At 35.4% G+C, this 13,010-nt stretch overlaps 1 protein-coding gene across 1 annotated transcript in view; it reads right to left on the bottom strand.

Moving 5' to 3' along the window:
- Nucleotides 1-4,167: 4,167 nt before the first annotated feature.
- The window catches only part of LOC120770932 (dynein beta chain, ciliary), a 41,566-nt gene continuing 32,723 nt past the window's right edge, over nucleotides 4,168-13,010 (bottom strand). Inside the window, exons 29-30 of the mRNA XM_040098641.1 lie at nucleotides 9,740-9,872; nucleotides 4,168-4,499 (exon numbers count right to left, since the gene is read on the bottom strand). Of these exons, the coding sequence (XP_039954575.1) occupies nucleotides 4,338-4,499; nucleotides 9,740-9,872 (295 nt within the window). The 3' untranslated portion in view covers nucleotides 4,168-4,337. The remainder of the gene's footprint in view (nucleotides 4,500-9,739; nucleotides 9,873-13,010) is intronic.

The following is a 13,010-nucleotide window of genomic DNA, read 5'->3' as shown; positions in this document are numbered from 1 at the left end:
CATTCGTCATAGCCGCCCAGCTGCTAGTAGCCTAGCTGTTCATATTGCTTTGCAGCTATAAGGAATTATTTCATCAATAAAAGTTTTTTTCTTAAGCCTCATCTCACACACTCTCCATGTCTCTGATGTGGTTGGTCTTACCGGCAGTACCCACCACTGACATGAAGTTCAACTGAATTTATAAAAGTAGTGAAATTTTTGAAATTCTTTTGCGGATTACTGTGTGAAGTGGATGATTCGCTTAATCCACATAAGAATTTAAAAAATAAATTATAAAGTTATAACCTACCTTCAAACAAATGAGAGAAATGCACTAGGTCGGGTGTACTATTTCATCTGTCTTGTAGACACATACACTTATTTGAGTAAATTGGAAATAATTTTCACAAATTCTTTCAAATTTTTATACTCTCGCAACATGTTGCTACAGAGTATAATAGCTTTGTTCACATAAAATTAATCGAGATCTATATATAGGTTATTTATCTTATTTATAAAAATAAGTTGAGTTTTTGTCTGTTCGCTATAGGTGACTTAACTGTTGCAGGAAATAAAAAATGGCCTGAACCACTTTGAAGGTTTGGATTACCTGGTCTGTAAAAAAAAAATTCAGAAAATATTAGTTAAAAAAAAATTCATTACTTACTTATAACTGAGAATGTTGTTTAACATTTAGCGAAGCTGCAACGCACTGATAAGGGCGAGAGTTAAAGCGTGAATAATAACAAAAACAACATTTTTTTTGGCATTGGCAAGACGTTTCTTGCAAATTTAATAATTGCTGCAACTCTTCTAAAGGATGGAAATATTGCTTATCTTTTAAACTTTTGTTATCCCTAATCTTGAACATCCCTGACATCGAGAATTTGCACGAAATGGAATTTCATTGGTTGTGTTCTAGGGCAATAGTGTCACCCAGGAATAACAGTGTCAACGAAATAAACGATCTAGTTATTCAAAAGGTACCCGAAGAAATAAAAAATACTAATCGATAGACCCCGTGACTAATATCGAAGACGCAGTCTGTTATCCCTAGGAGTTTTTAAATTCATTGAATGGCTTTAAAAATTGGAATTCCAATTATGCATACACCCAAGAAAATATAGTTCGTTATTTCATCTTACACGGTTTTCAGATGACATGGAACGTATCCCCCATTTTACAATAGGAAACGCCTCTTTTTTTACACGGATTTCTTATGTACGTATCTACCGTGTAAAAAAAAAGAGTTGGGTGTACTTTTGAAGAATTTAAGTCTTCCAAGCATGTGGACATGGCTGCTTATTAAGGAATTGAAGGACAATTTAATTGTAGCAACCATTATCACCGGCCCAGCAGCTGATCAACGAGCTCATATACCGAGGATTCCGATGATCCCAAGTGATCTACCAATCCCATTTAAACGGCTTCAATTTCCAGTGGAAACATCTTTCGATCGAATTATAAACGAGTCCCATGGCTAGACTTTCGAATTAGTAGGGGTTGACCTACGAAAATAATGTTTTACTCATGGCCAACTGTATGTTGGCCTATCGCAGGCCGGAGGCTCTGAAAATCAATTTATATTGCTGCCATAAAATAAATTAACATCAAATATCGTTTACAGGGAAGCTCTGATTCAATAAATTACTTTGCTGGAGCAGGGAAAGTAAAATGTTTGTATAGTAAAGGCCTTTTTACAAAAATTTAAAAACAATAATAATAATACAAAAAATATACTTTCATGGTCGAATTTCTTTCATTTAACTAATTTTTAATGACCCCACGCAAAACGAGAGAGTGGGAGAGTGTGTACAAAATTATAACTTTTGAAATGATTGTTTAATACCCGTGTGCAGCCGGGGCGGGCTGCTAGTTGTTATATAAAAATGATAAGGATGATGAGAAAACTTAAAATCCGGATGACCGTCCGTTCGTTCATGCAAGCTGTACCCTGAGTAACTAAAGTAAACTAATACGGCTGTGTAAACTGACGTTGAGCAATACCAAAAGCTCCGTCAGGATCGGGAAGAACCTCCCCGAGTCATTCGAGGAGGTTTCAGACAAAGCGACTTCTTCAATCTACTCTTGGAAAGAATAATTCGAGCAGCAGAACTGAATAGGGAAGGTACAATTTTCTATAATCCGATGATATTGATATCATTGGCCGCAGTTTATTCTGCTTTCTCGAGACTTGATAAGGAAGCGATGCAAATGGCTCTGGTAGTGAACGAGGGTAAGACGAAATGTCCCCTGTCATCAAAGAAACAGTCGTCCCACTTGCGACTAGGCTTCCATGTCAATGTTGACAGTCATAACTTCGAAGTCGTATTCTTTCGCCAATATTGGAACCAGCTGTTATTGCAACAAAAATGTCAACCTGGAAATCCAATGCAGAATAACTCTTACCAAGAGGTGCTACTTCGATCTAGGTAGGCAATTGAGAAGTAAAGTCCTCTCTCGACAAACAAAACCCATATCTATAAGGCATGGACGATGACAACATCCGATTAGTCAATGTTAAGAGTTTTCAAGAGAAAAGTTCTCCGATAGATTTATGGTCCTTTGCGCGTTGGCCACGGCGAATATCGCATTCGATGGAACGATGAGCTGTATGAGATATACGACGAAATTGAAATAGTTCAGCGAATTAAAAGACAGCGGCTACCCTGGCTAGGTCATGTCGTCCGAATGGACGAAAACACTGCACTTCGTTGGGAAGAGAAGGCGGAGAAGACCCGACTTCGGTTGGAATCTCCAATTGGCGCCACATTGCAAATAGAAGAAACGACTGGCACACTGCTGTTAACTCGGCTATAATCGCGTAAGCGGTGTCTACGCCAGTAAAGAAGAAGAAAAATCAATGTTTTTTTTTTTTAATTTGCCACGACGAGTATCAAAATGCTGTTATGACGTATAAGTGATTGAAAAATTTTAGTTGATAAGAAGTCTCCATGTGTATGGCTTTTGATATTTCTTTGGTGTATATAAAAATATGAGTATATTTTTATTGATTATCTCATTAGTCACTCGGTACTAAAGTGAAATTAACAAAATAATAACAATAACAAATACATGTACGTAGCAAAATTTTGAAACCATTCAACGCATTTGTCTACATATGTATACGTACGTAAATGTATTTATTAATACGTCATTGTCGTAAATTTATTTTGTAGAACAAATTTTGATTTTATTTTTTATGTGTCACAGACAATCAATGTGATTTTTTAATTTTTTTACTTCTTTCAACGGAAAAGGGGAGTTTTCGCTTTGTTTTCAATAATTTATCTTATGTAAGCAATATTCACTGATTTATTGAATTGTTTTTGAGTGTATTTGTAATAAGCTAGCCAATCTGCGTAACTATGATATAACTTTGGATTTCTCAAAAACGACTAGTAAGATCAGATCGCCCAACCAAAATGTGGTAATATTGTAAATTGGTATTTCATTCATTCTTTTGGGTGGACAAATAATATTATTCAGTTTAGGGAGTAAGGAAGAGAATGGACCGATTGTAATCATTTTGGGAAGGGAATCGTCACTTAACAGAGATGCTATTTTATTGCTGCGAAATTCGATATGTTTATTCATTTTAGTTGTTATTCAGGGCGATACTCCAATTACAATGATCTTCCAACAATTTTATATAATTTTAGTAGAGCACTTGATCTTTTGTTTCAAAACAAACCGGAGATCAGAAATTACATTTCCATTGTCTGTTAATTTTTGTCCAGCGAGCCTTCTTGTGGTGTTAGGACAGGCAAATGCTGCTGACCACATCTGGCGAATAAGATGGTCTTAGAGGCAATTCGAAGACTATTTTATGTAATCTTCAGATCGTTTGTGAGAGGATGTCACAGTGAACAGGTCGATTAACATACATATATAAGGAAACCATATTACATTACGTTATTGTATCGATTGAACGTAAAGATTAAAGTTAGATCGAACTTCTAGTTCAAGGCCTTTAAATTTACATTTTGGAACGCTACACGCCCACTTTTGAATTAAGTTTAGATATGGTCGCCCCCACCTTTGTGCTAAATTAGAGTTTATTTAATTTTGAAACAACAATTTTGGACCTTGAATCACCCAAGTTTAAGAATTAAAATATTATTTAATGTATGTGTAATATACATACTTACATATATGTACATGTTCCGTTATAATAAAACAATGTAATAGTTTAACCAATTTAGTGCGAGCCTAAGGCTGTGTATTTCTATGCATTAGTAAAATAGCACAAGTAAATTAGATTTACAAATTGCAACACTAAATTTAATCGATTTTAAAATTATTTCATTAAGTACTGAAGTTTAAAAAAATTCAATTAATAGCATCAAATGTATTATTCAAGGTTGCAGTAGCAGAGCAACTCCAGCTAGCGTCCATTTACCAGGCTTATCCTTGGTTTTCAGATTGAAAGTCCAGACATAAGTGGGGCCGCGAGTTCTCGTTTTATACAAAGGACACTCATACATGTTGCGTAGATCTTGCTTATCCTGCGTAATAGCCTGTAAAACAGTAAAAAAGGGTTGAGAAAGAAATATGTGCTTTGTCTGGGTGAATATAAAAGTGATTTATATGAATTAAAAGAACTTTCTCTCTGATAAACATTTATTCATTATTCAATCTAGTTCGTTCTGCCCAGTTGTGGTGATTCTACGATTTCTGGTTCTGCGCGAATTTCGTAAATATAGAGACATAAACATGATTCTACTAATTTATAAAACAACTTGTTTGAGATAATCTATTGAAAACAACACTTATATTTCGAGTCGACGTTATTTACAGCAAGAATATTCTTTTTTGACGTCTTCTCCCGTCGATGAATTCTGTTCGAAGGGTGGTGAACACTTTTACTATATCATAAATGATCCAGCAATCACAACTAAGTGTCAAATAATGCTACATATAATGTAGCTAAATGAGAGGGGAAAACAGATGGCTAAAGCAAATGATATTGTACCACTCTTACATACCGGTGAGGTAGCAATTGAGCATTTTTCTAATGTTTAGTACTCGATATGGAGTGTGGTAAATATTTCAACAAAGCTTGAATAGGACTTTTCGTAACATTCTTCAATATGGCAGCAATATGGATAAATTTTTTCACCCCTTTGTAATTACGACTATATCAAAAATAAATCCTCATCATTCTCTAGTTTCAAGATCTCAGAAGGTTGTTGCTTATGTGTTCTTACTTTAATTCTTAATGCCGAAATGTGGTTTTGTGTTTATGATGTGTAGGGTACATTTTGACTGGAAATTTACCAATTCAAGCTCTAAACTGCCCATAGAGGGGTGGGCGAGAATAATATTGATGACTAAAAATCTTTACAAAGCTTCTTTAGCAAGCTTGTAAGTTTAGGAGATTACTATACATATACATATATATGTATGTTGTGACATGCGTGTAAAAGAAGAAGTCACAGAAACGTCTACCTTTCTGGTTATAGGTTTATGCAATAATAGTTCTGCTGTAGATTTCAGTGGGTTTGTTAAAACATTGTATTAGTTTATAAATATGTATGTATGTATAGTGCGCTTCAATTTGCGAGCAATGCTGGAACTTACACACATATGTATGTGTGCATAACGATTTTCATTTTAAAATGCAAACATGTGCTGCAAATAATTTGAATTTGTGGCGCCAGCATCCAATGTGCGATTGCCCCATTTTAGAGCCATTCACATTGCTTGTTACCTCAACGTCAATGCCATCGTGATTTTAAAGACGCCAGACAAATATTCCATTTTTTATCTAATTTCTATTTGTTATTTGCAATTTTCTAAGGTTTGCTAATTTGCACATCAGTGATTCCACATTTATATGTACATGCATAGAAATTGATCTTTCGACGCCTCGATAATTGCCACCTAGTGATGTTGTCGCTCACGTTGACGCTGGCGCTGGTGATTTTGCGATTGCCTTTATTTAGCTTATGAATATATGAATAAACCTTCGCTGGAGCTTTATTTCCTCTGCTATTTTTTTATAACCTGAACAGGGTATATTAAGTTTGTCACGAAGTTTGTAACACTCAGAAGGAAGCGTCGGAGACCCTATAAAGTATATATACTTATGTATATATGATCAATATGTTGAGCTGAGTCGATTTAGCAATGTCCGTCTGTCCGACTGTCTGTCCGTCTGTATATATACGAACTAGTCCGTCAGTTTTTAAGATATCGTTTTGAAATTTTGCAAACGTCATTTTCTTCTCAAGAAGCTGCTCATTTGTCGGAACTGCCGATATCGGGCTACTATAACATATAGCTGCCATACAAACTGAACGATGGGAACCAAGTTCTTGTATGGAAAACTTTTACATTTGACGTGGTATCTTCACGAAATTTGGTACAGCTTATTTTCTAAGGCAACTATGTAATCTCCGAAGAAATTGTTCAGATCGGCTCACTATAGCATATAGCTACCATACAAACTGAATGATCGGAATCAAATGCTTGCATGGGAAACTTGCTTATTTGACTATATATTTCCACGAAACTTGGTATGAGTTATTGTTCATAGAAATAATGTAATATCGGAAGAAATTGTTCAGATCGGCTCCCCATATCGTATAGCTGCCATACAAACCGAACGATCGTAATCAAGGGCTTGTATGGAAAACTTTTGCATTTGACGTGGTATCTTCACGAAATTTTACATGGATTACTGCTTAAGGAAAAAATTGTTCAGATCGGATTACTATAGCATATAGCTTCCATACAAACTGAACTCATAGTTAGCTAAAAGATATGCATATGTGAAGGGTATATTAGCTTCGGTGCAGCCGAAGTTAAAGTTTTTTCTTGTTTTATTTATAAGTATGTACCTAAATTTTCGATCGATAAAATCAGGCTTATGAAATACAGTAGTGCCAAATAAGCCAAATAAGTTTTACGGTGTATTTTTATACTCTCGCAACAATGTTGCTAAGGAGAGTATTATAGTTTTGTTCACATAACGGTTGTTTGTAAGTCCTAAAACTAAAAGAGTCAGATATAGGGTTATATATACCAAAGTGATCAGGGCGACGAGTAGAGTCGAAATCCGGATGTCTGTCTGTCCGTCCGTCTGTCCGTCCGTCCGTCCGTCCGTCCGTCTGTCCGTGCAAGCTGTAACTTGAGTAAAAATTGAGATATCATGATGAAACTTGGTACACGTATTCCTTGGCTCCATAAGAAGGTTAAGTTCGAAGATGGGCAAAATCGGCCCACTGCCACGCCCGCAAAATGGCGGAAACCGAAAACCTATAAAGTGTCATAACTAAGCCATAAATAAAGATATTAAAGTGAAAATTGGCACAAAGGATCGCATTAGGGAGGGGCATATTTGGACGTAATTTTTTTGGAAAAGTGGGCGTGGCATCGCCCCCTACTAAGTTTTTTGTACGTATCTCGGAAACTACTATAGCTATGTCAACCAAACTCTACAGAGTCGTTTTCTTCAGGCATTTCCATATACAGTTCAAAAATGGAAGAAATCGGATAATAACCACGCCCACCTCCCATACAAAGGTTATGTTGAAAATCACTAAAAGTGCGTTAACCGACTAACAAAAAACGTCAGAAACACTAAATTATACGGAAGAAATGGCAGAAGGAAGCTGCACGCAGGCTTTCTGTAAAAATTAAAAATGGGCGTGGCCTCGCCCACTTAGGGACCAAAAACTATATCTCAGGAACTACTAGATCGATTTCAATAAAATTCGGTATATAATATTTTCTTAACACCCTGATGACATGTACGAAATATGGGTGAAATCGGTTAACAACCACACCCTCTTCCAATATATCGCTATTTTGAATTCCTTCTGATGCCTTTTCTGTATAATACGAGTATATATGTACTTTAGGAACCAATGATGATAGCGGAATAAAACTTTACAAAAATACGGTATTTGAAAAATATGTAAGTGGCGTATAATGAAATCTCGATTATCACTTTATCATGCGAGAGTATAAAATTTTCGGTGACACCCGAACTTAGCCCTTCCTTACTTGTTATTTATTTCCTTTTATATTTTTGAATTGAGTTAGCATTTTATGAAATTATTTTTATACCAAAACAGTGCGGATGCCTTCGAAAATAGTAAAAAGTTCAAAAAGCATATTATGATGAAACTCATTGCATAACCAAGATAGAAAACCAAAAGTGAAAGGGCAAGAGAGTAGTTAAATTTTTAAAGATTAAAAATCTTTCAAATTTCCAGCACACTATGCATCCTTTAGAAATGGGCCACACATACAAGGTTATATCCGAGTTTACAACAGCGTGCCAATCGTTCTTCTTTTTCGCTGTTTGGTGCCAATTGGAGATTCCAAGTGTAGCCTGGTCATTCTAGACCTGGTCCTTCCAACAGAGTAGTGTTCTTCTACTGTGTACTGTGTCGAATACTCTCAGAGCTGGAGTGTTTTCATCCATTCATACGACATGACCTAGCCAGCACAGCCGCTGTCTTTCAATTCGCTGAACTATGTCAATGTTGTCGTATATCTCATACAGCTCATAGTCCATCGTTGTCAATGCGCAAAGGACTATAAAACTATGAAGTTTCCGCAGAACTTTCCTCTCGAAAACTCGTAACGTCAACCCATCAGACATTGTCATCGTCCATGCCTCTTCATGAATTTGGTCTTTGTTCGTCGACAGAGGACTTTACTTCTAAAGATAGACGAAATTATAAACGACTTAGAAATTATGACTATCAACAGTGCCATTGGAGAGGTCACGATAGGGAGTAGCCTTGTCTCAAACTTCGTTTGGTATCAAACGGCTCAAAGAGGTTTTTCTTGATAGGACTATTAAAATAGAATGTAAGGACTCTAGTAGAAGGAAGTAAAAAATGGGGAGACTAAGAAACATCTTCGATGTGAATGCAAAGCTTTATAAAGGAAACAAGTAAGGAAGGGCTAAGTTCGGGTGTCACCGAACATTTTATACTCTCGCATGATAAAGTGATAATCGAGATTTCATTGTCCGTCATTTACATTTTTTTCAAATACCGTATTTGTGTAAAGTTTTATTCCGCTATCATCATTGGTTCCTAATGTATGTATATATTATACAGAGAAGGCATCAGATGGAATTCAAAATAGCGTTATATTGGAAGAAGGCGTGGTTGTAAACCGATTTCACCCATATTTCGTACATGTCATCAGGGTGTTAAGAAAATATTACATACCGAATTTCATTGAAATCGGTCTAGTAGTTCCTATACAGGAATTGCCTGAGGGAAACGACTCTATAGAGTTTGGTTGACATAGCTATAGTAGTTTCGGAGATATGTACAAAAAACTTAGTAGGGGGCGGGGCCACGCCCTCTTTTCCAAAAAAAAAAATACGTCCAAAAATGCCCCTCTTTAATGCGATCCTTTGTTCCAAATTTCACTTTAATATCTTTATTTATGGCTTAGTTATGACACTTTATAGGTTTTCGGTTTTCGCCATTTTGTGGGCGTGGCAGTAGGCCGATTCTGCCCATCTTCGAACTTAACCTTCTTATGGAGCCAAGAAATACGTGTACCAAGTTTCATCATGATATCTCAATTTTTACCCTGATCACTTTGGTATATGTATATAACCCTATATCTGACTTCTTTTAGTTTTAGGATTTACAAACAACCGTTATGTGAACAAAACTATAATACTCTCCTTAGCAACTTTGTTGCGAGAGTATAAAAATGTATGTTAGGTGTATGTTTTTTTATTAGCAAGTTTTATTTTAAACAGTGACATTTCACCTACCCGAATATTTATCACTGGCATCGGTGGATAGAGCTCTTTGAGACGCGATTCCATTATGATACCCTGTTGTACATCCCATCTGGCGCCTTCCATAAATATCCCATGAACATAGGCGCCTTCACGCGGTGCCGTGCTATAAATAAATGCATACAAACTTACATACATACATATGTACATATGTATATACACATGAAAAGAAAGATATGAATACGCGCATCGTGACATTTAAGATCATCGATTTTGCAAAGAAAAACACTTTAGCATAAAATATTTTCAATATCTAAAAATAACACAGCTAATGAGTTTACCACTTTAAATATGTACATATATAGGTACATATGTATGTGTCATGATGCCCTGTTGCAAATAATACCTGTATAGGCGTTTATGGCCCAGTCACGCTGCTTCGCGAAACGATGTGCTAGCGCCGCCTCAGTGGCCGCTGACGTTTGATGATTATGATGATTTCTAAGCAATTGACGCCTAGTCTCGTTGTCTCGCCATTGATTGGCATCATTTTCGGCGTCGTTGCATTCGTGCATGTGAACGTGTGTACGTTTTGCTGAATGGCGTCAACATCGTCACGGTTCTACTGGCGCGTCTTGCCGTCGTTAACGAATGCGCCAATTGTCTAATTGATTTGTTTGTTTAATTACATGACTTGGGACAGACTAAATGCCCTCATCATTGTGTGAATAAGTGATCGCATTGTAAGCACTTGTGTTGTGGTTAGCGACATCAATTCATCAACTTTGTGGTACCTAAGGGAATCCCTTCTACAGTGTTGCGGAAATGTTATGGGAGCTTACAGAAACCGCAGTACATATGGTCATATAAAAAATTAACGAGTTTTGGACAAAATAAATATTATGTATTTTATCTTTATGCTCTGCAACATTTCAGGTTGAGAAGACTCGATAATGTTAGGCACTAGTATTCTTTGGCACTCTGAAGAGGTGTGATATTACAGATGGGTAAAATCGGACCCACAAATGTCGTCAATATATGTAAGTATGTAAAAGTGATAAAGCGTTACAACCAAGGTAAAAAAATAACCAATAAAATTTAATGTAGCAAATCACTGTGAAGCGGATCCTTTGAGCGTTAACATTTTTTTAAGAAGAGTAGGGCTCCATATATATGTACATAATATAAGAGTTTTAGTTATTATGGTTGGCCCGTATATAGATACTATGTACACATCTACATATTGCAGTTCAGTACAGAAATCGGTCGACGAATTTTGCCCCAACCCCACATATACCTCGTATAGTTATTTTCGACCACTGGAAAAAATACTTTTGATGCATCTGCCAATTCGGTACTGAAATTTATTTTTTGAAGTTTTGCGGATTAGACATAGTATGTAGTATTTACCGATTTAGCAGCGGTCTACCGTTAATTCAAGGCTACCATAAAGTACATACTTATATTGCAAGTATCATAGAGGTAGCAATAAAAGGTTCGACAATTTCATCTTTCATGAGTTTGACAATGAAGTGTCCGCGCGTCATAAATAAAAGAAGAATAATGGATTTTTGTATTTTTATTTTTTTGTTGTTAATTGCATAAGGAATCTCCGTCCTTTTTCTCTTTGTTTCATCACTATGCAGATACGGTTGCTACTTATTTTTCGATAACACAGTACAACAGCTAATCTGGGGGGTGAGAAATCCCAAGTCAGGGTGATGGTACTAGGTCAGTATAGTAAAACCCTCAAAGGGTTTGGCGTTCGTATGTGTAAGTTTTTTTATGACCTTTTAAACATTTCCTTATCTTTATTTTTTCCGCTTAGTTGTAACATTTTGGCAAAAAAAAAAAAAAATTAATTTTTATAAATATAAAAAAAAAAAACATTATTATTTATAAAAATTATTTTTTTTTTTTTTTGCCAAAATCTTACAACTAAGCGAAAAAACATCAAGATAAGGAAAAAAATTAAAAGGTCATAAAAAGAACTGACACATACGAACGCCAAACCCTTTGAGTGTTTTACTATGTTCCACAGTGTAATGATAACTTTTAATAAGATTAAAAATTCATTTCCTTTCATATTTGAAATCTTTATAATCATTTACTTTATTTGGTTTATTTTTGAATGATACATCAATGAACTGTTGGACACAGCAAATTGAGTTCTAATTAACACAGATCCCCACTACTTTCTCGAATATCTCGTCCCATATTTTCAATGCATCCCATAAAAGTCGATTTTTTACGACTGTTTCGTTACCATTACAAAAAGACTATTTTTAGTCTTAACCGATAATATTGGGGTTTTTGGTGGTTTTAGTTTGGAACTATTATTAGAACTTATTTAACTGACGTTTCCAAAAACATACTTATCTGAACAAATCAGTGATAAAATACCAAAATTAATCAACGTAATATGGCACATCTTTTAGATGTTCAATAATTGGCCCTATTCCCATTGTTTTTGTCCTATTAAAACGAAATGAAAATGGCTGTGTCGCTTCTGTTGGCCTCATTTGTCGAAAATATTCTTCGTATTCCCCATTTTGAAACGACATAGTAACCTTATTTCGAAAAAACTTAATGCTACTTGCTTGATGGGGATAAAGTAAATAAGATTCGTAAAATTTTATTTTTATATCTACGAAGGTGTCTAACATTTATATATGTATGTATGGTATATAGGTATATGTACATATGTATATTAAAGTATGGCTTGAAATTCCAAATAAAGAAAAAATAGGACGCAAGGCGACCAAAGCTAGAGCAAAAGGAGGATGAGTTATTGAGTAATATACCTACAAGATATTCATAATATACATAAGTATGTATGTAGATATACAAATATATGTATGTATGTATATACATGTGTGTATGCATGCTTACCACGTCGCATTAAATCATTGCTGAACTGCTGAAACACCACTTTTTATATTCATTTAATGACAAACTGACTCCAAGTAATCAAGCTGAAGTGCTTTTTTGGTCTCTGATTTGCCGCTTGGCGTAAGTACTTATGTAGTCAGAGGCAACGTCGAAAAGCAATTGAACTTGCAAGTAAAAATGCATTTGTGTTAATAAAATGGCGTTCAATGGAGTCTAGTAAGTTAAGTGCATGACTAACACACGATGTGTTGTGAGTTCGAAACCAACTGCAGCAATTTTTTATTGTTAGCGATGTATGGTTTTAAAATCACATTGAAATTTTGACAAAAAACTCATACGGTATTATGTAATGAACTCAACAAAAGTAGTACTCACCAGTTTTTAGCTTAACATTCAAATTCATGAAACGAAG

Source organism: Bactrocera tryoni, chromosome 1, assembly GCF_016617805.1.
Source record: "Bactrocera tryoni isolate S06 chromosome 1, CSIRO_BtryS06_freeze2, whole genome shotgun sequence".
Taxonomy (NCBI): Eukaryota; Metazoa; Arthropoda; class Insecta; order Diptera; family Tephritidae; genus Bactrocera; species Bactrocera tryoni.
This window is presented reverse-complemented; position numbering and strand designations above follow the sequence as displayed.